Raw genomic sequence first — 27,951 nt, 5'->3', positions numbered from 1 at the left:
ATATAAACATGGGTGTTCAAAAGCAGAAAAGTCTGGGGCTGCTAGGCCTTTTAGGATTGTCTTCACTACTGCGCTTGCTCATTACCGTATCTCAGCACTGTTTAGCTACTGTGCTAGTCATGCCTCAGGACTGTATGACAGCTCCTAGCAAGCAGTGTATCTGCTTTAAAGGTTCTCTCCCAATGTAAAGAATCAACAGTGATAAATACAGTTAAAAACAGATCCCTTTCTTAAGATGTATACATGCTTCAAGTAAAGAATCCAGTGGAACAAAGAGTGAACAAAGAATGAAAGTGCCAAAATCTGTGATCAAGAGGTATGATGAGAATTCTTGAAAATTTGATTTTGGATCTGTAGGTCCCAGAGAAAATCAAAAACCCCAGTGCCTGGCTTGTTCTGAGGTATTAACAAATGAATCCATGTAGCCATCAAAATTGCAGCAGCATCTGAACACCAGATATCCTTATTTAGTTGATAAACTGGTAAATTGCTTTTTACGGATAAACAGCAAGAAAAAAATGCAACAACAAAGTTGCTTATGTAAAGGTGCAACAGTGTCAGAAGCACCATTGGGGGCATCCTGTCTCAGATCATCGAGGATAATGAAAAATAAAACACCTCGCATGATTGGAGAACAACTTCTGCTTCCAGCAGCTATTGACCTGTGAAGTCATGATTGGTACTGAAGCTGCCCGAAAACTGGAAACTATCCCGCTGCCTGACAACACTGTACACAGAAGAATTTAAGATATGGCTTCTGATATCAAAACACAGGTCTTTGAGAAATTAAGGCTAGAGATACCTGCACACTACAATTGGATGAGTCAACTAACATGGCTCAAAAAGCCAAGAAGTAGCATTTGTGTGAGAGGGGGACTTTAATGGAAAAAACATCCAGAAAAATTCCTCATGCAATAAGGGAGGAAAATTTTTGACTGCTAAATGAATTTATAATCACCAACAATATAAATAGGAAAAACTGTGTGGGCATTTGTACAGACGGAGCTGCCACTATGAAACACACTAAAGAAGTTGTACTGAATGCTAACGCAGTGTACTGCATTATCTACCGTGAAGCACTGGAAACAAAACAAATGGATGCAGAATAGCATGACGTTCTTAATAGTGCCATTACAATAGTAAACTTTGTCAAAGCAAGACACTTGAATTCTTGTTTACTTGCTATTTGTGTTCTGAGATGGGCACAACTGATGAAACTGACCTGCTTCATTCAGAAATGCGTTGGTAGTCTCATGGAAAAGTTTTGGAATGTGTTCTAAAACTTAGAAACAAACTGCTGTCGTTTCTGTCAGGAGTTAACTCTGATTTGGCAGATTGCTTCAGAAATGGTACTTGGATGGCCAGATCTTGAGGATATCTTTAATGCATTGTATGCTCTTAATTTATCTTTGCTGGGTAGTAATACCAATATTCTATTTTTGCAAGACAAATTGAAAGTTTTCCAGAGGAAACTTCACATTCGTTAAATTCTAATTGAGAATGAAGTAACCAACATCTCCACTTCTTTCAGAATACCTCAATGGCACTGACAACATGTTTGACAGCATCAGATAAAACACACTTATCGGTACTTCACCAAATATATTCATGTTACTTCCCCAAATTGGAATCTGACTGGATTGGGGGCCCAATTTACAGTAAACTCAGAAAATCAGCATTCTCTGGAGAGCAAAAAAAAAGAATGAGTTCATTTAATTCTCATGCATTAGTTTTCTGAAGATGAGATTTCCTTCCCAGTCATTGGAAACTTTGTTTAGGGATTAAATGTGAGTACCTTGCATTGTCAGAAAAAGCTTTTACCATTTTGCACCACCTACCTGTGTGAAAAACAGCTTTTCCATACTGACAGCAATTAAGAGCAAACAATGCAACAAGTTTCTTGTTGAAAATTATTTCAGACTTTGCCTCTCCAAAATTGCCTCAAGAATTGAAAGGTTTTGCAAAGCCACTCGAGGTCATCATCATCTTAATTATGTACAGTGCTAGCAGTTTGGAAGCACATAATTTAGCGGGAGAGTCTTTTCTTTTGTGTTTTTAATTAGTGGCTGACTTTGGTTTCACTGCACCTACTATTTCACTGTTGTATGTTGGAGACAGTAATGTTTTTGTGAAGTTGATACAAAATCAATATTGCTGTTGCAGTTACAGTTCGTGCGTCCAAATACAGTTGGTGCGTCAACTTAATAAAAAGTTTGGGAATCGCTGAGATAACAGATGATCCTTTAGCTCAAGTGATTTAGTTTTGTGTGTTTAGCACTTAAGGTCCCGGATTCAATCCCCCTGCACTGACAATTCCCCACTGTTGGGGAGGAAGGTCTCTGTACAGGCCCGTAATTTCCTGCATGCCATTTAGAGGTTTAAGTGGGGTACCTTGAATGTAGGCCCAGAGATTCTATAATACATGTAGCATGGATATAAAACTGATGTTTGAGACTGTATATTTTAAAAATAGGGTAGAAAATATAACCTGAAAAATATAATGTGGAAAAAAAACCCATATTTTATGGAAGTCATAATCTTATGCTTTTCTTATCACCCCAAATGGTGGATTCAAATGCTGGTGTGATACTGCTAATAAACAGGATTGATTCTGGTCACTATTACTTCCCAGAAGATCTGAATTTGGACCAGGCACTATTCATGTAGGTTTTCAGTGTTTACTCTAGGGAAAAAAATATTTAAAAAATATACAGTCTCAAACATCAGTTTTATATCCATGCCAAATGTATTATGGACTCTCTGGGCCTACGTTCAAGGTACCCCACTTAAACCTCTAAATGGCATGCAGGAAATTATGGGCCTGTACAGAGACCTTCCTCCCCAACAGTGGGGAATGTTCAGTGCAGTGGGGATTGAATCCAGGACCTTAAGTGCTAAAAACACAAGACTAAATCACTTGAGCTAAAAGAGCATCTGTTATCTCAGTGGTTCCCAAACTTTTTATTAAGGTGATGCACAAACTGTAACTGCAACAGCAATATTGATTTTGTATTAACTTCATAAAAACATTACTGTCTCCAACATACAACAGTAAAATAGTAGGTGCAGTGAATGGATGAGCTCTATGCTTCAAAATAAAATTCTTAGAAAAGGGAGATCCAGATTTGAGAAGGCATCTTTTCTCAGACTAAGTTAAGCTGATACAAGAGTGGCAGAAGTATTATTGCTGAACAGTTAATTGAACCAGTGTAGCCCTTTTTCTGTGAATTGTCTGCAAATACAATTTGATTTATTAGTAATCATTCAACAAACACTTTATGCTAGTATATTTAAGCATATATAGTATTTGTGAGCTATTTACTGTGACTGTCTCTGACGAGTCATAATTTGTTGTTCACAGTGTGTGATTGGTCACTTACGCTACATGTTGTTGCCACTTCTTCTCCGTAAATGGATGATTGAAATGTCATAAACAGAGATCAGTGGGACTATTGAATGCCTATATTTGTGCACAATGTATCTTTGTTTACATGTGGATAGGGGTGTTCACACCAAGCACTTCCCAGCATTAATGCATATTCAAACCTCTTCGCTCAAATGTTCATGGAAAAACAAACAAAGAGGCCACATTGAACAGCAATTCAGAATTCAAATTAACTCTATTTTTTATAGCATGCTCAGTTTTTATTAGCATGCACAGTATGACCAATTTTGGCAGCCAGTTGCTGAGCTGCTGGAGAATATACGTGTGGACTAACACACAAGTGTATGCACAGAACTCAGTATGTTCACAGTCAAAATTAAAGAGTTCAGTTTCTTCTCAGTCTGAGCTCGTAGAATCTGGGTTACATCTAATTCAGTAATTCGTCCAATTTTGTTTTCCAGAATGACAAATCCCCAGGGCGCTCTACAAGTCGATCAAGTAACATTTCAAAGGTAAGTGGAATATGTTAACTTATTTACTTTTATATAGAATTCCAAGTCACAGCAATTTATTAAGTGTAATGCAGTACTTTATTCCACTACCCAGATATCCATATTCTGAGATTCTCTTCGTATTCCCCAGTTTGTAATTTTAGGCTGCCATGCTTTCATTGCAATGTAAAACATGTTAAAATACATAACAATCTTTTTTCCACCACTCAGTATAATACCTTTGGGAAATATGCTGTCATCTTTGGTCTAAGGCAGAATTATTTCTTACTCAGTTCTAGAATGATGGGACCATAGTGTTCAATGTATTGCAGTTATGATTGTATCAGCCTTTGCTATAGGAGTCCCATCTACAGGGATTTACAGCTAGTAAATTTACACCAGAAATGGGCCAGTGGTAGAATCTCAGATCCCTTTCAGTTTCTTGGGAGCAATAAGAGTGTGTCTATTTCAGACTTGGATCCATGGATTTAAGCAACTCTTATGGTTTTGGTTCAAATGTGGATGAAATGTCAAGTCCAAAATGGCAGAAAACAGAGTTAAAAACTGAAATCTCATGAGAGCAGTTCCAAAGGTTTTGGCACTATAGAAGCCAAATCCAAGTACTAGCCATAATCTAATTTCAAACCCCATCCTATACCTGTTCCAGATCTGAACACTGTCTTCAATCCTTCTCTAACAAAAATGTACGGTGCGCTGGACCCTGCAATAAAAGGTTTTATCCCCATAGCAACATTTGATTTGAAAATGCTCACTCTAGTAATTTTTAAGTTACATGACAGCAGTTCAAAGGCTAAAAAGGTTTTCTGCTCTTGTTTAACAAAACCTACGGCTTTGATAAAACCACTGTAGTGTATAGTATGATATAGTCTCTTGTTTCTTTCAGGATTTTTTGTAATGATTCTATGATGTCAAATTCCTCTTTTAGTGAGTTTAATTAAAGATTTATAGGAAAGAATAAAGTAATTAGTATGTTACATTACAATGTATAATTATCAATATCTGTACTTACAGTGTATTGGGTACACATTATACAATATCAGAATTAGTATAGTGCCAGTAGCAAAATGCATATTTACCTGACTGTGTGTCCATCAGAAGAAACTAGAATTGTCTATTAAATATTGGATTTACATTTGATATCATTTATTCTGATGTAAAGCTGAGAGAACTCAACTGATATAATCAAATTTCTTCTTGATTTACATTGATGTAACAGAGATCAAAATCTGGATCTACCCCTTAAAGTATTAATAAATACACCATCAGTCTGTCCAAATTATATATGTAGGTATCAGCTCAAAGGACAGCATAATGTTTTGTATCTCTTCTCATCTGCTTCCATGGCACCTTTTTGTTATGTTTTAAGGTCTCATATAACACAAAAAATTACAGATGAAAACCATTGGTGTAATAACTTGAATGTTGTGAGATACCAACCAACAAAAGCCAGGAAATTCAAAATTGAGCCTCAAACTCTAAGTATTAACTTAGTCTGTCATGCCTTTATCTCATACCATTGGCTAAAAGAAAAGGACCGGTGTTGAATTGTAGAAAGGGTTCTGAGAGGCTTAATTAATGCTTGTAAAATGCTTTGAGATCCTCAAATGAAAGGGGCTATAGAAGTGCAAAGTATTAATAATAATTAATAAGAAGAATGAGCTCAGGTACCTCTCATGATAGAAGGCTGAACTAAATAACAGATACCCTTAGTTCTGGCAGTGAAATTACAATTAGGCATGTTTGGTCCTAACTCCGAATTCCTCACTTTTTAATTTTTGACAAATTCTTAATATTATGTAAACATAGTGTTGTGTGTGAATATTAATAGTGTCATTATATATGGGCCCAAACTGATACCCCAGATGCAAAGACTCTCTTGAACTTTTGGGAAAGTTTTGATTCAAACTTCACTCTACTACATGCTGAACTAAACTCAAAACCCTAATACTCCCAGACTTTGGGAGGATCCAGAGATTGTGGCTCAGTGCCTCCTTAATTTTGAACCTGGTTAGTTATAATACCTAAATCTATGATGACTTACAATACATAGTTGTCTGTTTTTCTAAATTATCCAGACTTGCCCTTTCTTAGGCTGTCTCCTGCTTATCTGTAGCATGATATTCCATTTGACCAGCTACATTATATATTCCACTAATAGGGAATATGCTGGAGTATACTTGACAGGGGAGCCAATGTTTCCAATTAATTTTCTGCTTCAGAAAATGTTTTTTAAGAAGAAAATACATGGCTTTAGATTAATATAATGTGGTACAAAACCTGATCTAATTTAAATGATTCCCAAAACAGCTTAGTTGTACAGCATATTTTTTTCCTAGAGCAAAATTAAAAAAACAAGACTATTCTCATTAAAAATGTTCCTGCACCCATCAAAGTCAATTGCAAAGTTCCCACTGACTTCATTGGTGCAGGACCAGACGTTAAGTCTTTATCTAGTGATATGAAATACAATATCAAAGTATGTTGCTTTTATTCTACAGGTTTCTGTCTGTAGTATTTCTGTAGAAATGGGGGGAAGGAAGAGGAGGGGGTACCTATATCTTATCGGTCTGACCTAACGCCCAATGGAAAGATTCTCGTTGACATCAATAGATTTTCGATCAGACCCTATTTGAGATTCAGTGTATCAAAGATTTAGCAAATACAGATTCATATTTCATTTTCTGTGGACTGATCAAATAACTTCTTCAAACCTGCATCTACCTAGAAGTTGCCATGAATTGTTTTTTTTACATTGAAAGTATCTACTGAAAAATAAAGTAAAATAAATAAATAAATTGTGATCGTGCTGGGAATGCTGAGTTGAGGCTCTGACTATCCATCATAGGGGTAGTGTATTCAGTTGAATTAAAGACAACATCTTGGTAGTAAAATAGTTTCATTGTATTGATTATGCATTTGGCAAAATATGTACATGTTCTGCTCATTTTGGATTATATGCTCTAAAAATAGCTGTGTGACACATTGCAGCTTGGGCTGTGCTCAGGCTCTGAAGCACAGGTTTGGGTGGTGGGATTTGGGCTTCAGTGCCTGAGCTACAGTCCAAGCGATAAATCTAAGCACCATCTTACACAGCTGTTTTTAGAGTGCTAGCATGAGCCTGCTAACATGTAGACCGAGGCTGGGAGGGTTGCTCACAGATGCAGTATAGTCATACACCCTGAGGCCTGTAGCTATGTAGAATGTGTAATTAGCTTAGTTAATCATCATAACAATTCACCAAATTCTAATTGAAAAGAATATGGGATAGAAGCAGAGAGAGTTATGGGACTTTGAAATATATCTATATTTCCTGTTGGATTATGAGCAGAAAATATTCTAAAATGAGATATTCTATATTCTAATATACATATTTTGCTTATTTATATATGAATCCCCAATAAGAATTTGCTCACTGAAGTATTTTAACCAAGCTATAGGAAAAAGTTTTATTCATTAGAAGTTGATTTTTGTACTTGTGGTAATTCCTGGTTTATACATAAATTAAAACAACAAAGTGTCAATTTATGAGTGGTTGATGATAAAATAGTTATTGGGAACAGAGTCAATAAATGTAATATGCACTTGACTCTAAAGGTCACCTTAGAAAATGATGTAGATTTATTGCTGGTGAAAGGTGCCAATTTATGGACCTAGTGAATGAAGTAATTTGATTAACTAGAGGGCAGCAGCAGGGCAAACTTCACCCAAATGCTTGCCCAACAACATGCTCAGTGCTGTACTAGGTGGGACTTTTGCTATGGCCAGAAATAGTAGTGGACCCTGAGGGATGTTGGGTGCAAGAGGGGACTGAGGTAGTCTCACCCACTTTTTCCACTTTCCATTCGAACCTGCCACCTTTTAAGACTCTACATCCTTCCACTCAGTCCTCCATTCCAGCTCCACCTTGGTCCAGTGGCCTTCCCCTCCGTACTAGCAGATGCTGCTGCTGCATCACCTCCACCATTTCCCCATCCTGAAGCTCTATGCTAATCTGGCATTCACAGAAGGAGAGTTAATGAGGATGCCTGAAATGCAGGCACCACAGTAGTCTGTGGCAGCCAAAAAAGGAGTTACTACAGCTCCTGCATCAGCCCAGCCAGATGTGTGAGGTTCCAGCTGGCTGTGGGGATGCATAAAGGGCTGCCAAATGCCTGAGTGTCCTGCACAATGAGTGACATTTAGCAATCCTGAAACGGTTCAATTTAATAAGTGTTGCATAGGGAGTAAAGAGATTTATTTTGTTTAATAAAAGGATACCAAATAGCAAAATGCTGTTCAGTTTCCTCCTTTGCTCATATTAGTAAGTTTTCCATGTCATGAATATCCCACAATCAGAAATGGGGAATAGAAGCCCACTGTGGGCATGAAATGAAGGGCCAGATACTCAGCCAGTGTAAATTGGGATAGCTCCACTGAGTTGAATAAAGCTACACTGATGTATACTGTAGATCTGGCCCGAGCTGTTTAACTTTCTGCTTCTTTTATAACTTCAGCGAGAGGTCTGGTGAAAGTTACAAGCTCTGTTCTACTTATTATGAACATTCATTTTGAAACAAGAAAGTCTCTAGTCTTTCAGTGTAGAGCATAACCCTCAAAATTTAAACCAGTCACTACAGGCCATGTCCAGCAGTCCTTACTCAGGTGAAACTACCTTAATAATAGAATGTGGGATCTTTAACCTTGTGGCTCTCTGTTCAAATCTAGCTCATGTTGCTGACAGCTTTTGGTTTCTCCCATCTATTCATTGTTCCCCATACTATATGAAGGTCCAATTCCAAGCACAAAACTACTTACCACAATAGGCACCGTTGTGGCAGACTTACTAGAGAATCCAAGAAGGTTTTTTTTTCCTATTGTCTCCCCAAAGTAAACCACAGCCACTGAGATGTAAACAAAGAAACTGTTGGGGAGAGGGGGGGGACGGAAAGATGTAGAAGACCTTTTTGTGTTCAGTTGAGGAATGATGATGTGTGCAATGCTGGCTAGGCTTCAAGAGAGAAACACTGGTGGAACTCTATCTGAGGTCATTGAGAAGAGCAGCTGGTCTTTTATCCATTAAGGATCCAAGTCCCAGCATTTTATTTTGGCACTTCCCAGCCCACGCTAGTAAGTACTATCATTAGATCGAGAGATAGGTATGTAATCTTTTTATTACAATATTTTAATCAAACCTCTGGAAATACCTCATTGTATTTCAAAGATGAAAATTGTATTTTGGGTTTTGGGGGTGGGAATTGGAGAGGAAAAAGCCATTCTTATTTTCTCCTAACCATTTTGCTCATCCATCTGTTTTCTTTCCATGCTGACTTTTATAAATCTGCCAAGGAGTGCTCTAGAGTGCCATGGAGCTTGTTTTAAACTTGTGAAGTAATCTTCACATCACTTGGTGCACTCAGTCCAGAGAGGAAGAAATACTATCCTAGGCTTAGAAGGCAGCTCATCGTTAATATTTCCATTTCATATGGTCACCCACATTTCATACTCTTCATGATTGTTGTTTGTTAACCTTTCGGACAGAAATGGATCATGAATGTGTAACAGTTGGCACTAACATTTTGAAAGATACTTCTATGTCCTCAAACAGTTAAGCATTAGGGCAAACAATGGGGGAGGGTCTGATTTTTGCAAAAGATTTCTTAAAAATCAAGTAGAGGATAATCTATGCATGGAACTAATGTTATCTGCCTGCCATAATCCTCTAGTTTCAGTCTGTAGGTTTGCACAGTACTGATGCCTGTTTTCAATTGTGGTTGGTTTCAGGGAAAATCCATTGGGCATGTTAGGCCAAATCTATTACAGTTGCAGCAAGTGAACTATCTTCTAGTGCCCTTCTCCTTTCGGACCAAGTTTTATCCTGCCATGCTTCTCAAGGAATCCTAGGAAACTATCTTCAGCTGGGGTAGTTCCTGTAATTGAGTCATCTTATAATAAACACACTCTCACTCATTGATGTCTCTTATTGCAAAGTCTGTGTAAGAATAGTCGTCTCTTCCTCACACACCATAACCAGGTTTCCTGGCTCTTTCCTTAGAGCCTTAGCCCTCAAGGGCTCCCTTCTTGTCTGCCTTGTCTGTTTGGGTTTCTGGAGAAGTTCCTTTCAGCAGTAGCTCCAGTGGCAGTCCATTCCTAGGCACTTCCTCTATCAAATGTAATGTCCATTCTGGTCAATTTCTTGGCCATAGGATTTGAAAAGTAGTCAAGTTCACATTTTCAGATGTTTACATCCAAAATTTCAGGGTGTTGGAACCATGGACGGTCTTGTCTAGGGATGTAAATATCCGTTAAAAAAGTTAACCGTTTAAACAATTAAAATTGTGTTGTTTAATTGGTTAACCAATTAAAGGGAGAGGGGCTGGGGCTGCTTCGGCTAGTCCACGTGGCCTGGGGCTGTTCTGGCCGGCTGGCCCGCGTGGCTGGGGGTTAACAATCAGAGTCGATTAATCTGTAAGACTAATGTTAACCAGTTAACCATTTTTAGTATTTTATATCCCTTGTCCTGACCCAAAAGGGGGTTGTGGAGAGGTCATAAAGCTGTTGTTGGGAGGTCGCTGGATTGCCACACTCACTTATGTGCTGCCTTCACAGGTGGGCTCTGAAAGCAGCACCTCTGGAGCTTTCTGCAGCTGCAGGAGGTTTCTGGAGATGGTGGTGGGTCTGACCTCCCGTGTGCTGCTGAGAGTGCTCCAGCCCAGAGGCTCCTAACTGCTAGTCCCTGCCGGGCTGGGGAGGAACAGGAGTTGCTCTTCCCCTGCACAGCCGCTCTCAGGGGAGAATTAGACCCACTTCTGGGTACTTTCCTCATGCTGCTGGCAGCAAGCACCCTGCTTTCCCTGCCACCTCCTCCCTCCCCCCGCCAGAGTCTTTAACTGTCATATGTAGCTACAAACCGCAGTGTGGTTGCAGCCTGCTTTTCACTGTGGTGTACATGTACCCTACATGCTGCCACAAATGTAGACGAGGACTATTCCAATTGGTTGATGGTCTTTTTAACCATGACCAAGTAGTGAAATGATTGTGTTTAATTTCTGTAGCACTTCTGGAGGCGGCTTAGTAGTACTCTGGATTTTTCTGTGCACTGCTAGAGTTGCCAGATATTCACTACCACTGGTCATCTGCATGGATAAAGAAAGAAAGAGGCTAAAATTAAAGTTGTTTTTTTATTTTTCCATTATCTGTCATCCCAGGGAAGGGAACTCCTTGAAAATCAGTCATGCATAAAGATGCTCAACCCCTTTTTCTCACTGAAATGAGTTTCAGTGCACTACTTGTATTTCTGTCTGACTCTCATTACAGCTTGCGGACATTTAATGACTGAATAGAGAAGAATTATTAGGTCATTCACAGCAGGCACCAACTGTAGCTATCTGACTTCCTTTGCAAGTAATGTCCAAGTTCAAGCAAAGGATTGCACATAATCCAATATATATACTTATAGGAATATTGCCTGTTTTTCATTTTAAGCACATCCATTGCTATCACAGGATCTATAGCATGTGAGTCCAACTAGATTACTCAGGTTAAAATCAAGTCTACAGGTAAATGAAATATTTGAGAGGAGGGAAAAAGGGAAAATATTCTTAAGTGAGTTTATGAACATTTTATTTTGAATATGAAACTTTTCATAATTTCACTGAGTATTTGCCCAGTTATGTGACTTGTTTAACCTGGTACCATTATGAATGAAAATGGACTCATTTTCAGGATTAAAGGATATTTTTCAAAGAAAAATGGCCAACTTTGAGAGTCGGGCATTTTGCCTTGAAGACATTTCAGAATTCATATTTTTATGTGTTTTTATGTTAAAACGGTGATTTCACCAGATTTCATAGGAAAGTAGAATTTCAGGGATGTAAAATAACGAGAAATATGTTGAAAATTTTAGTGTGACAATGTGCAAAGGAATTTTCACCACTTTAACAAAGCATTAGTCAAGAATTTTTAGGCTCTAGTCAAATTTCATTGTTACCCTTTGCTCTGTAGTGTCTTTCACTGCAACATATTTGATAAGATCTTTTCTGAGTAGCTTTTCTGTCCATGTTACTTACACTAAAGGTCAACTTTATTTTTTTTAATATGGCAGCAGCTAGTTTCATTTTAAATAATTATATATTTTTACCCTTCTTTATCTCACTCTCATCTCTATCTCTCACAGAATCACATATATTTATATCTTTGCTTACTGTATTAGTTCATTTTGCAGACTCTTGATGAAAGACTGTGCTGCATTGTCAAATGCTGTAGATATGCTCCATCACAGAGGTAATTAATCAGGTATTTATGTGATGTAAGGACCCAGAAAATTAGAGGGGAGAAGATTAGCATTGTTTGTAGTAATAGTCGTTAGGACTCTGGAGGTGAGTTTAAAAACATAACTCAGTTTATGCAGAGATAGAAATTCATTTCCTGAGTTTAACTGAAAATGTAGAAACAAACTGGTGAGGAAGAATTTCACATTAGTCTAGTTCCATAGAACTTAGGACACCAAGCACTTGAGCAGGATATCAAGATATTGAAGCAAAGAAACAAACTCAGGAGCTAATTATACCCAGAAGGCACAACAGTTTCTAACTGCTACTGGAAATATAGCCTTATAGGGCCTCACAGTTGAGGGCAACTACATCTGCATTTCCCCTCAGAGGTCCAGCCTTTCTCAGGCTTCTAGCAATCTTCTAATGCCTCTCTTGGATGGAGACATGTCTCTCTCCTGCCTGTAGTTCCAGGCTGAACAGTTCCCCGCTTTCATTGTGGTGTTCCCAGTAAAATACAGATTGTCTAAACAGGCTTATTTTGCCTTTTCTTCAGAGACTAAAAACAGTGTAATTGCCCACAGATGTAAGTTACCATACATCTCTGTCTAAGCAAGTCTATTTTATTCTTAAGGTAAAAACACTACAGAGAATATATTTTCAAACAATTAAAGAACCTATACATGTGATAGCTTACCAGAGATCACCCCCCAACTCCAGCAGGAGTAGTTGTTCAGCCCACAACCAGGGGTTTTCCTGTGGTTTAAAGTTCATCACACCCCTTTGCGCTGAACAAGAACCCAATCCTATGGGGCTGCAGTTGACCAAAGTCCTTCCAATCCTTCCTTAAGCATTGGGGCCCTCTGTCGACTGGAGGTCCTGTCTGTTTCCTGGATCTAGGGAAGAGGCGAAGAGTCAGTTTAAACTCAGGTTGTTTGGCCCAATGTCCTTTCTTTCTCTGCTGGTCTTTAGATAATCCTGCTTGGATCTTTGAAGAGACCACGAATAGGTAATCAGCCAGACAATGGGCCCCCTCCCCAGAATGAAGTTTGAAAGAGTTGATAACCAAAGGAATTACATTAGCACACACCCCCTTCAATAAAATTTACATTCAGTAATACATAAACAATTACATATTTAATACAATAGACCCCAAAGGGATTAAACTTAATTCAATAAGGTTTGTCAAGGATTTTGCAGAAAATTGCCATCTTTCACATAGGGTAAGTTTTCACTAGTACAAATAGTGTGTCCTTTTCTATGAGAGAGCTAACATGAGAAAACTGTCTCGCTGTGAAATCCAAGTGCACACAAGGCAAAGCAGTAGCTTTACTTCAGTGTAGATGATTGAGTAAACCCTAGTATTTTGCAGCCTGATCTCTGTTAGCTTTCTCTTTGTAAAAAGGACATGGAGAGAAATCATGGCCCCATGAAAGACAATGGGAGTTTTTGCTATTGACTTCAATGGGCCCAGGAGTTCATCAGTCTTTTGTTAATTAATGAAGACACAGCACTCATAATAAGCCTTTTGCTGATGCCACAGTTAGGAAGCATGGGCAACTACTGTAACTCTGCCTCCCTTACACTGATTTAATTGTCCGTCAAGATATGTTCCTTGGTTTCTGTAGTAAGAGGACACTTTAAAGGGCGGGAAGGGGGACATGAAATCTGTTTTACTGTGTTGTCTTTTGAATCCTCTTTGTAAGGCAAGACCAAAAGCGTGCTTGTTTTTACAACATGAGGATGTGTGGTGCTTGTTGGGTTAGGAGTGAGGAGGAAGGAAGGGTAAGTAAAACCTGCTTTGCTGGCAATGAGTGGCAATGAGTGTGCTTTTCCCACAGCTTTGCAATAATAGACTGTAAACTGTTAGGGGCAGGGACTGTTTTTTTTCTGTCATGTGTACAGTTCCAAGCACAGTGGAGTCCCGATTATGGCCTCCAGGCACTACCATATTACCAATACATAAGAATAAGAAAATAGAAAATAATTGGAACTGTGAGGGGCGGAGATATCCAGATTTGATTTGTATTTTTTTTCTGCCTGGTGCTTGTATGTATGTAGGCAAATGTGCTACTCTTTTAATTATGGGGGGTGTGTGGGAATTGGGACAGTATTTTTAACTCTTGGGAAGGTCGAATAGTTCCTGGGATAGACAGTCTTTTAAGTGCCTTTATTTAAATCTAAATAAATAACATATCTAGTCTTTTACCACAGGAGAGTATATTTCCCTTCACTGCCTGTGTCGTTTCTCTGCGACTGTTCTTTGTCTTCCTAAATGTCTGAATTATTTAAGGGATATGATGGTATGAGAAAGATCTGGTGGATTCATTTCTTTCCATTGTGGTTATCTGGAACAAATCTTGTCTTTGAAATATAACCCTCTGAGGATATGTTTATGTATGTGTTTGTGAGACTGACTGGTTGTACTAAAATGCTTCTTGGGAGAAATGCTTCTAACGCATTGTAATTATCTTTCTGCATGTTCACTATGATTCAAGTGCTCCTTAGTTAGTGATGGAAGCTATATGCAAAAAGTCTTAAAAATTCCCTGATGGGAGGTTGTGCTTATTTTCCAATTAAAAGAAATTCAGACTCAAAGTAAATTGTCTGATTTTGCTTGGCTCCGTTACTTTTCAAAAGCCCAGAACAGGCAGTAGAATACTCTTTCTTTGGGAGTCTGGCACAGGGTCTGTCATATAAAACTCAGTTGAGTTATAGTTGGAGGGAGGGAGAAAGATGAAGTGTGGTAATACTCATTGCCTGGTTTAGAAAGTGGAGAACAGTAACACTCAATGGACAGAGACTGAAAGATGGAACTGATTTTTGGTGTACCTTTAATCTCACCTTATCTAATATTTTTGTCACCAAATATTTATCAGTTTTGTCTCTTCTCATGATATTATAAACAACAATGAAAGGGGCACTGGCATGTCAAAGACATACCTGCTAAATGTTTGAATTAATGATTACCTTAAAAATGCCAAATTACTGACCTCACATGATTTGGTATTTTGAAGCATCTGTCCTAGATACTGTTTTAGAGGAATATTTATAAAGATTCACTATATTCCCATTTACATACTGCTTTCTGTCTAAGGGTTTAAAAAAATGGTACAAGCAGACTTCACTGATGGAAGATTTTTTTTCATAGTTTACAGTCTATTCTACCCATCCTAAGTTAGACATATGGAAAGCTATTTCATTCCTTCAATCAAAGCTGAAGATTCTTCCACCTGGGTTTTCAAATTCTTAGTTTACCCTCTATATAGCACTCTGAGGTGCAAATATTAAGCATGCCTTATCACAATATAAGTGGCTGATTTACACAATAGAAGCAAAACTCAAGATGCCATGCATAATGTAGCTTTTCTATAGCTGCAAACAGCACATTTCCTTAACAGTGTAGCTATCCGAGAATGCACAGTACACGCTATCAGAATGTATAATTGTAATAAAGTGGTTGTGATAGTATTAACTGGGTTACCTAATGTATTATGGGATGGAGCTATGCTCTGCCCCTCCTTTACTTCGCATTTTAGTCAGGGGGAGTTTTCCCACCACTGTGGTGTGATAAAGTTAAGTAAAGCAGCAAGTTTCCATTTATTTTTGTTTCTCTGAGCAGTCTCTTTATGCAAATAACCACTGCTGACTTAGGTTTTAAAAAAGAACATGTATTTTTCACAGAACTGGGAGTGTGGTTTAAAAAAAAAAAGTATCTATAGTCACATCCTGCAGTTGATAGGCTGGCCTGCTACGTTTGCTCACTATCAGTTGTAGGATTGGGTTTTAAGATTATAAATATTTAATCCCAAATACCCTGGTACAGTGGCAGCATGTAGCTGGTAACTGGCCCGTCTCTCTGATTCTTAATATGCCTTTCCAAATTTTGCCCTAATCCTTTGAATGGGTATTCTCTTCTGAATTACTGTGACTTTTCAAAGGGCTGTGTTCTATCTTTTTTTTAAACATAACTCTCAGTCGAGTCTGATGGGAATAATGCATACATCTGAGGTATAATAAGGCTCTTATTTATTCAGATGTGTAAGAGAGTGAGCATATCCTATCCCTATGTAATAACTGTTTATGGCTTCTTAAAAATAACAAAACCAAAAATGTATAAATCTTAAAATGTAATTATGCTTCAAAAGGTGTCTTCAGTTAATATTATGTTTACAAAAACAGCATTAAAATATATTAGAATAAATATTATCTTAGTCACCTAAATGATAACTCCTGCTGATAAACAGAACAGGTAATATAAAAAAGTATGGCGCAGACCTGTAGCATAGCTCATATTAAACCATTACAACTCTAAAACTCCAATGCTGACAAACACATTCTTAGAAAAATAGACTGTTCTTGCAAACATTAATAAAGCATATGTAGTTAAAATTTGATGCAGCAGCATTCAAAATTATTGCTGTTTGTTTTCCTATCTGGTGTAAATATTTGAATTTGTTCAGAAAACACACAGTGGCTGTTTGTAGAATATACTATTTACAATAAGCTCACAATGTGTATGACAACAGCATTTGTTTTCCTAAGTCTCTGCCTGACTTTTGAACTTCTGAATAAAATTGCATTGAATATGCTTCAACTTCAAGGGGCTACCAGTATAGAGTAATGCATTTTTCAATTTATTCTTGGTTAGACTTGACCTGTTTTAAACTGCTGTTCTTGTGTGTGTGTGTGTGTGTGTGTGTGTGTGTTTGAAAAAATACTATACATCCTGCTGTACAGATTGTATGTAATCAAAATGCCTACCAACAGTTTATAAACAATACTTTATCACTCAATTGAAGTCATGCAAGTTGGCAACATGTATTCACACATCTAAGTCAAATTGTGTGTGTGTGTGTGTGTGTGTGTGTGTGTGTGTGTGTGTGTGAGAGAGAGAGAGATTTTATACACACACACATCTTAAAATAATATGCTTCTTGTCTAGATACGTTTAGAGAAAAAGATGATATCCTGAGCTATAAGACTATATACATACATGTGTATCAAGCAGTCCTGATAGCATCAGGATAACCATGATGCTTAAGTTGTTTGAGTTATGTAAAATGTCCCGTTTTCAAGCAGGCTTTTAAATAATAATCCATTGAATTGAGGGATTGATATGCCTATCCTTAACATACTTTATTTTATGCACTTTTATCAGATTTAATGTGCCTATTTCATTGTTGAGCAAGATGGCAAATTTAAGGCCCCAGTCCTGCTAAGTGGTGGTTCTCCCTGTACAGAGTCCCACTGACCCTGTGATGATCCCAAAAGTGACTCAAGAGCATGAGTACAAACCTCAGGACATACTGTTAAAAAACAAGGTACAAACCCCAAATTGGCTGAGTTCTAAATTTAGATTTCATTTTTATAGTCCCAGTTATGGGAACTTCCTCAATCTGCATCCTCAGAAATACAAAAGATCAAAAAAGCAGCAGATGAAATACAGCTTTCTGTTGTGGGGGACAATGTTCCTGCAAGAAGCTCAGCTTATAAAAGTATTATGAGACTTTAAGAAAAGGCTTGCAAACAAAACTGTTTGTCAGAATAGTATTTGCCCTCCATGGAAGGGAAAATCCTCTTGATGACTTTTGAAGACTGGCTACTCTCTACATTAAACTAAAATGCACACAGAATTGAAAAGACAGAATACTGCTCACTTAATATGCATTATGAACAACTTGATGGTATACATTCAGTAGTTATGTAGTTACAATTTAACACAACTAAGACAAATTACACGCAACCAACGCAGGTTAGAAAATAGAAAATATTTTCGTGGCCAAGCCTGATTTTGCCTTTGTTAGTCTTTAAGGTGCCACAAGTACTCCTGTTCTTTTCACTGTTTCCTTTGGTATTTATAGACTCATAGACTTTAAGGTCAGAAGGGACCATTATGATCATCTAGTCTGACCTCCTGCACAACGCAGGCTTCAGAATCTCACCCACCCACTCCTGTAACAAACTCTGATTTACATCAATGTACCTATCAGCAGGTATCCTATGGGCACCCTTATTAGTCACACTGGTCCCACAGGGCACCTGCTTAGAGAAATTACACTGAAGACAATGGCAGTGCTGTGGAAGGAGAGTTTGCAGGACAGGGCCTTCATTTCTATATGTACAATTATGATATTGTTATGGCTTTCAGAGAAGCAAATGTTGTCGTTAAGGTACAAAATGGTCTTCATAATAACCCCCTATTTCCCCCCCACACACACACACATTTCCCAGAAATGTTTCTGTTGGGCTGAGCCTTCCCATGTGTGGTCTCTGTCCTAAGGTGAATGTGTTTTCAAAAGTGTAAGTGAAATCCTTGTAGCAGTTTCTGAGGAAGCGAGAGTCAGAGGGATGTGTCTGAGGCACATTGCTAATCAAAGACCAGGGGTGTTGCAGCTTAGGCCTGACCCCTTGTCTCTGGGCAGTGCCCAAAGGCACAGTCTAGCCCAGTGGGAGTATCTGGAGAACGAGGCACATTCCAACTCTTGTAAGGATATCAAAATCTCCTTCCACTCTCAACCTCAGGAGGAGCCACGGGAGTTGTTGTGCCTCAGATCCTTCCCTCAGAGGCACAAGTCTTTCCTGCTCTCCTCTTTCTCTGAGGGCAAATAAATTACTGCAGTCCTTGAAAGACTGCAGTTTACTTCCCATCTCTCTCATAAACAGCCAGCAAGTAGGATGGGAGTAGCCAAGGTTTTGCCCCCTCCCTGCCCCTTTGCTCACAGAAGAGTATCCGGAGAGCAGATTTGCACTCCTCACCAGACCCAGATCCAAGATCTGTATGGGACTTATTAGGCCAAGTAAGAGACTATAAGACTATAACAGGGTTCAAAAAAGAGCTAAATAAATTCATGGAGGATAGGTCCATCAATGGCTAGTCAGTTTGGGCAGGGATGGTGGCCCTAGCCTGTTTGCCAGAAGCTGGGAATGAACGACACGGGATGGATCACTTGGTGATTACCAGTTCTGTTCATTCCCTCTGGGGCTCCTGGCACTGGCCACTATCAGAAGACAGGATACTGGGCTAGATGGACCTTTGATCTGATCCAGCATGGTCGTTCTTATGTTCTTATGAGATGGGGAAAGGGCCTTAGTCCCCCTTACTGCCTTACATGGTTTAGTAAAACAAGGGTATAATCTAGCCCACAAAGAGTGGAATCACAGCCCAGTTGCATTTGCAGCTTTCAAGGAGAACACTCAAAATCTCGCAACATCAAATATGGCTATGAGCTTGAGCTGAGTCTATTAAGTAACAAGGCAGTGAGGCTGTTCTTTTCATTTCTGTTTCAGCACCTAAGACAAGCTAAAGTAATTCAAACCATTGTATCTTGTGATAGTGTTTGTTAGCACTTTGGCCTTTTCTTGCTATCCTATTTTGGCAAGCACATTGGAGCTATGACCTAGATGTGTTAATAATCATTGATACAGATGAGCCATCTAGCACTTGCATTTCTTCCCACCTGGACTATCCTATCTCTTGTATTAGCATACAAGTGGGAAGAAACAGTGTTCTTGATTTTAGATCAGAAAACATTACATGGTTTTCAAATATTTTTTGCAGGATTAATTTACATATGTTGCTGCTGAGCCAGGCCTCAATTCTGCAAGCTGTTCTACGTGGGCCCACGGGTCCACTCTCATGGATCAACCTGCAGGATTGGGGTCCAGGTTTGTAGCCAGCACAAGGAGCACTAGTGGAGCTTTGCTAGGTCCCAGTATAAGTTCTGCCTAAGGATGCGTTTTTTCTATTTTTTTTTCCTACCAGCAAGGAGATGTTCTCCAAATGCCTTTTATTTGCTTTATATCAATTGAGAGGTAGAAGTCTCAGGAATGGAGAAGTAAGAACTCAGTGTTGTATTACTTAACTATTTGGTTAAATAAAAGTTGTTTACAGAAGTCTGTGAAGAGCCCTACATCTTAGCTTGAGCCCAGTGGTTGTATGCTTTAGCCCATTCTGTCTCAGTTCTAAGAGGCCAGTTGATTGGATACTCATCCCTCTAAATCCCATTGCAGCACAAAGAGCAAATAAACCTAGTCCATAAATTCTTGAGATATACATTTTTACAGTATGTGTTTGTTTAGTACCCAGCACGATGGCTCCCCGATCTGACTGAGGCTTCTGGGGTTCTGCTGTGATACAAATATTCATCATAATGTTGACTTACCCCATTCCCAAAAGAATTCTTTGTGAGAATTCTGCTTGGAACAAAATGACTTGACTTGGTTCATTAGTTATGCAGCTGAAAGGAGAGAAAGGAGATGGTTAAACAAAACGGTTGCTTGAGATGGAAGTTCAGGAATTAACTTCATATAACCTTTGGTATAGTTGGAAACCTAAATTTGTGCTCACTTTTGCTTTTACTCAATTCCAGTTGCTTAGGCTGCTGATTCAGGAAATAGCATTACTTTTTCAGGGAGTTAGGCAACATTTTTACTAACAAAATGATAATGCTGAGAAATATGTCCTAAAGAGTTAAGAAGGAATCACAATTCAGAATAATTGCATTGCTATAATACAAACGCATAATGGAAACTATAGTCCTGGTAATTCCAAGTTTAGCTAGCAATTTTCTTGATTTTCTACAATGAACAGAATTTTGACTTGAACCCCTGAGGAAATAGACTTACCCTGGTAAGAGAGAAGTTGATAAGAAATCCATTAAATACCAATGCCAAAATTGGACATACTGTTTGCTTCATTTTAATTTTTTTTTAACAGATGGATAATGATACCACTTAGAATTTGTGTTTGAATGCTGATTTGTTGGAAATAAACTTGGTGTACTCATTTGAGTGAAAAATTACACAATAAGGCTTTGATTTGCACAGGTGCTAAGCACCTGCAACTGCTATTGACTTCAGCTGGAGCTCTTGGTACTCAGTGCCTTTGAAAATCAAATTCTTGTTCTTCAATCTTGCCTTCAAGTTCCTGTCTATATTTCTGCTCTCATTCCTTCAAACTCTCTCTCCCAAAACTGAGGCTCTTCCCAAGCACCCCCCCTCAAGCACCTCATTTTTATTATTTGCCCACTCTTGACTTTTAGCCTTCTTCCATATTGCCCCTTATGCTTGAAAAGCCTTCCTTCTCCTCATTAACCAAGCAATCTCCCCAGATACACTCAAAATCCTCTTTAAAGTGCATTTATTCAACCAGAGAGATGAGGCAGGTGAGACAATATCTTTTATTGGACAAGAAGCTGGTAAGAGACAAGCTTTCAAGCTCATACAGACCTTTTCTTCAGGTCCTTTGATGACAACATGTTCAAGTCCTGCATACATGTAGTACCGGGATTGTCTTCTTGTTTGTATAGCACCTAGCACAGTGCATCCCTCATCCTTGATGTTGGTCCTCTATTATAGTACAAACAATATGGTGGTGTTTTATGTTTAATAATTAATGCATTGAGCTATGTCTGTGTAAACGAAGAAAATTCTCTGTTCGAAGGCATTCACGAGCTAGGTGGATAAAACACACAGATCGGACAGTGGCAAGACAAAGTAACAGTGTCACCATTAGGATTGTTAGAAAAATTTCTAGCAACATCTCTTTTGGTCAGAAAATGCAGTTTTGGCAACAATTTTTTTTCACAGGAAAATTTTGTTTTCAATATTTTTTTCTACTTTTTGATAAACATTCAGAACAAATCTCATTTTGGTTTTGGTTAAAATTTTGTTTTATTAGTTTGAAACCTGAAAAACTTTGGTTTTCAATTTTCAGTTTAGGGTTTTGGGGGGGATTTATTCCCCTCTTTCTCTCCCTTTGATCCACTGGAAAATATTAAAAAGGAAAAGGAAGAGGGAAAACCTTTTCCACTGGGGAAAAAATAAAAACGGGAGAGAAGAAGTAGGGGGAGAATTAAAAAGCAGTGGTTTTCTCCTTATTCCTACTTTTTCTTTTTCTTTTTTTAGTGGAAAAGAGGGAATAAAAGTGAAAGGACTAGGGATTTTCCCCACTTTCTCACACTTATATTAAAACATCTTTCCACTTGAAAAGTGTGAAAAAAGTGAAATAAATAAAATAAAAAGTGATAGAATGTATTACTTTTCTAACTTGCTAATCTCTTAACAAACTTTTTTCACACTTTTTCAGTCGAATAAAAGGGGGGGAGAGATTGAGGTCTTCTTTTTACCTTTTTCCATCAGTGAAAAAAGGAAGAAAAATGAAACTGTTACTCCCCAGTTTCTCTGGTTTTCTACTCTTTTTCCTCTTTCATTGAAAAGAAGGGGAAAGTATAAAGGGAAAGATAGTGAAGGAAAACATTTAAAATGTAACAGAAATTAAAAGAAAATGTTGTTTGAAAAATGTCCATTGAAAAATCAGATTTTTTCATCAGAAAATATTTATTTTTAAATGGGGAAATATATATATATATTGTATAATTATGCAAAATAAAATATAATCAGCACATACATGAAGTTCTACTGTTCAGGCTTTGAGCCATGCATGTTTACTGTATGCATAATAATATGGACTTTTGCTGTCCATATCCAATTTAGATTGTAAATTCCCTTTACACCTATGCAGCACCAAGCATGCTCCAAGTCTCAAACAATGATAATGGATTGTGTAGTATAATACATGTCCACCAGGATTTTGACAGAGACCACAAACTCATTTCAGGGTCTTTGAACAGTCATCAGACTTTATGTGACTACTGACCTTAACAGCATTCAAATCAAAATGTGTAAAGCTCCATAAACCATTGCTGATCCTCTAAGGCATCCATTCCCCAGAGCATCATTATTTTAATAGGACTTGAAGTTTCAGTTATTTGAATATGTCAGGTGTTGGGAATCTGGAGGATTTGATGATGAATCGCTGCTATAAAGTGTACTTTGTATCTGAATTAGAATAAGTGTCACTTTAGGGACCGGACAAGGCCATCTAGGACAACACTTTTCCCACTGGTTCGGTCTTAGCACCTTCCTTTTCAACATAGCCCCAAGTACCATCCTGAACCAAGCATCCCATGCAAATACTTTTGGTATTACTTAAGAGGGAGGTTTAGGATAATCTATTCACCTATCCTGCCATATCTTTACCCGCTATGTGAAATTATTCTGCATGGGTTATCCATTTATAACTAGCTAAACTCAAAGCTTAAACCTAGAGCTGGATGAATGATTTTTTGGTTTGGCCAGGAGACCAAAGAATCAGGGAGAATACTGCAGTTGGTTCTGAAAATATTTAACATTTGTCAGCAAATTTGACCAAGATTTGTCAGGTTGTCAGACTCTGAGTCAGTCAGAGAGAAGATTTGAATCCACAGCTCCTACCTCCTAGGTAGTGCCTTAATCACCAGGCTATAGAGCCATATAGTAAAAGTGAAACAGCTTCAACAGGAGAGATTGAGAGCAACTCACTGCAGTCAGTGCCAATGGTGCCAGTGGTGCTATGAGACCCTGCCAGCCTGCTGGCTTCCCCCCGCCCACCACTTGCTCCTCTCAGCCTGCCCACCGGCTGACCAAGGGCTCCTCTCCACCCCCTTGCCCCATCTGCCGGCTTCCCTCTGCCTCCTGGCTGGACCCCAGTGCACCTCTGGATCCAGGCAGTCTCTGCTTCCCACCCCCTGTGGGGCCCCACTTGTCTCCCTGGAGCTGAGCTGCCTGGGACTGGTGCAGAAGCCTGGCCAATCACGGCCAGTTGGGGGGCTTGGCTTGACCCCTCCAGACAAGTGGGTCCTAAAGGAACCCGGCTGGGGCAAGCCCTGGCCTGGCTGATTGTGCCACTTCCGACAGGCCGGAGCAATTCCCCGCCCTGACACCAGCCCTGGCTGCACTGGTGGCTCAGCCTGGCAGACACAGTCGCCTCCCAGCAGGGCCGGGAGGCAGGGCATGGGGGAGAGGGTCTCTGGAGGGCCTGGGGGGGTGCTGGGTTGTGAGGGGGCAGGGAAGATCTCTGTGTGTTGGGGCACTAGAGAGTGGGGTTTCTGTGTGGGGTGTTGGGCAGTTGTGGTGGGGCTATGGGCAGAGGGGCGCTGGGCAGGGGTGGTGGTGTGCAGGGCACTATGCATTTGTGGCAGGGTCTGGGGGGGGCACTGGGCATAGGGAACGGAGGTGTGTGTGTGGCATGGGCCCACCTCCGAGGGGAAGGGGCATGCAGGCAGCATAGGGACGGGCAGGCCATTCTGTGTCTGGCAACTGCCAGTTTGTAAATAGTGCCCTTGCACTGGGCTGGGTGGAGCGGGGCCACCCCTGTCATGCCATGCCCCTGGCCATCCCCCTCGCTCTGGGGACCAATCTCCCCAGGCCATGCTGAACTGCCCCCATGGTGGCCCACAAATATGTTTGGCGCCAGGCCCACAAAAGGTTAATCTGGCCCTGACTGCAGTATAGTTTATAGCTTCCTGGTTAGTCACTTACCTGGCACTAGGAAATCTGAGTTTAACACTGTGGTCTAGAATGGGAATTCAAACTACACATACACAAATCTTTTCCCAGCTGAAACTATTGGGTCAAATTCACAAAGAGTTTTGAGTCAATTGAAACTGCATTTTTTTTGGCAAATGAACTATTTATCTGAAACATGTTGCCCATTCAATTCTGAATGCTTTGCAAGTGTGAAATCATGTATCTTTACTGAACATGTCCATAAGGTCACTTCAAAGTTCCTTTTTTTCCAATTCAGAAGGAAGCTTGCTTCATGCTTGTGACTTAAATTCTTGGGAACTTAAATGTGCAATATTTCAGAAATAATTTGTCAAGAGTACAGCTGAGTTACAGAAGACACACGTTTTCTGGGAAGATTTACAAGTCTGTGGTGTACAAACCAAAGAGCTAGAAATAATTTGAGGAGGTTCTTAGGGTTCCAGCAATAATGATACATTAATTCCACTACTATCTGTGCTACCATGAAGATGATAGTTTACTGGCTGCCTTTTAGAGCAGAGAGAGATGCATGATATTAGAGGGTTATCTGCAGTCAGATGATGATCCAGCCTGCTTTTTTGTTGTCCTGAATGTGTACTATTTACAATTATTCTGTTTGTAAAGTGCATCATCAGCGCTGTTGAAAATAATTATGACTAAAACATCCTGTCATCTCTGTTAATTGAATTGCATCCTTTTGAAGAAGAATTAATCTAAACTGGTTAAGACATGAGAAGGTGCTGACTAGAGAATGATTTCTAACAGCAATTTTTGAAATGCCAAACCTAATCAACTGGAGTTGGCACTGTCCCTTCAGCACATTCATAGCCTTCATGTCCTAGAGAAATGAGTTGCCTTGCTTATAAATGGGTTGTCAGACAACTTAATTTTGAATTATTGCCTTTAATTATGCTACTCGATATAATTTGCTATGATAAAATTAGTGCAGCTGGCCTCCGGTTTAGTTTCCACATTTGAATGCACCGTACAATGAAGCTGTCTGAAATAAACATCTATTAAAGGAATACACTCTTTACAAGAATTCATTATTCTACACGCCAAATGAAATAGAGACCTTAGTATCAATCTTGTCCCCATTCAATCAATACAGTAACTTCAACATAATCATAGTGTGCCAAGTGGCAAATTATAGCAATGAGATTTGGTATGCTGAGTTTATGTATTTGCAAAATATCTGTTGTGTACATTTTCCCTTAAGGATTCATTATCTTGATTGAGATTGTATTAGAAAAATGCACACAAGTTATCGTGCTTTCAGTTTTGAGGGGGTCCATAAACAATTAACTGCATGATTCTGTTACTGTAACTGTATGAATTTCGTCATAAACATTTAGCTTCTTGTTACAAAGCTTAAAATCTAATTCTACCATCCTGACGAGAAGTAGCACTTTACTCTGTATGATCTCAGTGGGATTACTTGCAAGCTAAGGCTTTTATTCTGCAAGCAGCTTTGCACAGATAGACTCCTGCACGTACGCAGAACCCCATTGACTTAAGTAAGGTACAGCTTGCAGGCTCCAGGGCCCAAGGTACACCTCAACCTGAGTGAGGGCTGCAAGATCTGACCTTTAATTAATAATGTTATGGGCTGGGTGAAACCTTTCTATGGTTGAGTTAAAACCTCATTAAGTTTGGTAGCTGTGAACTCACAGTTCAATTAACATAGTTAAAGCATAAGCCAAACCTAACATAAAATGTGTGTGAACCTGTCCAGAAACATTTGGCTGAGTATTGTTTGGGGTAGGGATGGGAAAAGAGATCACACAGAAATTGAGGTCGAACAGAAGAACAGATAGAGCCAGAGAGAGGCTGAAAGAGCAGCTGATTCTGGAAGAACTCTACAGAGAGGGAGGGCAGAGGGATGCAGGCTGAAAAGAGTGCTCTCGGTGCTATGAGCAAAAGAAGCTGTTTTCTGCCATTTGATTCCTTCTGAATTCAGAGTCACCAGGAGCGGCGCCACGTTTTTGCTGCCCTAGGCAGCAGTGCTCCTCCTCTGAGCATTCGGCAGCGGGGGTCCTTCCGCTCCGTGTCTTTGAGGCACTTCGGCAGCGGTTCCCGGAGCGAGTGAAGGACCCGCCGCTGAATTTCTGCGGAAGGACCCCCTGCTGCCGAATTGCCGCCGAGGGTGGCAAAATGCCGCCCCCCAAATCCTGCCACCCTAGGCGACTGCCTAGGGTCGCCTAGTAGAAGCGCCGGTCCTGAGAGTCACAGAATTTTGTACATTATTTGTAAACAAACAAAACTGCATCAAAGATATACCTGACTAGCCTCAGTTTCTACTCCGAACTGGAACATCTACAGGACCCCAGACTTTGACTTGTCATTTGGGTTGAAAAGGGGTAATAACAAATAAATCAAAACAAATGTTAAGAACACTGTCTCTCAGTTTTAGAGCCTCACACACCACTTAAGTTTAAGATTTGGATATTAAAGAAACACTGTTTAGTTTAAACCTGAAATTTGGGTTTCTGTTAAAAATTGTGGGGAACTTACTGAATGAAATTTACCACTGACAAGACGATCTGTATAAGGCTTGTGCACCACTTAAATCCTACTTAAGCTCTGTTTTGAGGGCTTAGGTGATTCATAGCCCTTACATCTGCATACGAGTCATGTTTCACTGTAATGGGCATGAAAATGTTTTCAGGTTTTGTTTTGGGTTTTTTTTGTTTTTTAATTCAATGGAGACAGTTTTGGCAAGGTTTGAACATTCCCCTCTAGTGTTGGAAACCAACAAACACCATTTTGCTAATGTATGAGATATAGAAAGTGAACCTCACTATGAACCAGACTAAAAATCTTCTTTAACCATCTGAGTGAATGGGAAACATAATGTTTTCCCTTTTTTACCTGAATGGCTAGTCAAAATTCAGAGTCTGGGGATGTTCCAGTTGGGAGTAGAAATTGATTATGGAATCTAGGATGTTCTTTGATGCAATTTTGTTTATTTACAAAGAATTTACAAAGTCCTGATTCTGCAAACTCAGGAGTAACCAAAGGCAAAAGGAACAGTTTCTTACCTGACAGCCCCAAGCCTCTTTAGCCAGCACCAGACCCTAAAGCTGTCTCTTTAGCTTCTCCCACGGTCACACTCATGCTATGCTTACAGGCTTCTGCTTGGATTTCTTCAGGTTGTCTGGGCTGGTTCTCTCCTCTCCTTCTCCCAACCCCTTACCCAAAACAATACTCAGGAAAAAACAAAACAAAAAACATTCAACCCACACAGTCCAGAACTCCTGGGTGAGTTCACAAATATCTTTTGCCTTAGGGGTGAGAGTGTGATTAATTTATCTTTACGGTTATGTTAATTGAAAGGTGTGTTCCTATTTCTCAATCTCAGTGAAGTTTTAACTCAACCCATAAAAAGGTTTCACCCAGTTTTCCCAGACCTGAAGAAGAGCTCCATGTGGCTCAAAAG

General features: G+C 39.4%; 1 protein-coding gene across 6 annotated transcripts in view; it reads left to right on the top strand.

The window, feature by feature from the left end:
* The window catches only part of MARCHF1 (membrane associated ring-CH-type finger 1), a 410,845-nt gene that overhangs the window by 315,528 nt on the left and 67,366 nt on the right, over window positions 1–27,951 (top strand). For all 6 annotated transcript variants that reach the window (XM_045018073.1, XM_045018075.1, XM_045018067.1 and 3 more), the window contains one exon: window positions 3,847–3,897. Coding sequence is in view for 5 of the 6 variants with exons in the window: in XM_045018075.1 (XP_044874010.1) it covers window positions 3,847–3,897 (51 nt within the window). In the remaining variant the exon portion in view is untranslated. The remainder of the gene's footprint in view (window positions 1–3,846; window positions 3,898–27,951) is intronic.

The sequence above is a fragment of the Mauremys mutica genome, chromosome 5 (assembly GCF_020497125.1).
Source record: "Mauremys mutica isolate MM-2020 ecotype Southern chromosome 5, ASM2049712v1, whole genome shotgun sequence".
NCBI classification, from domain to species: domain Eukaryota; kingdom Metazoa; phylum Chordata; order Testudines; family Geoemydidae; genus Mauremys; species Mauremys mutica.
Note: the sequence above shows the minus strand (reverse complement) of the source record. Positions and strands in the feature narration are given on the sequence as shown.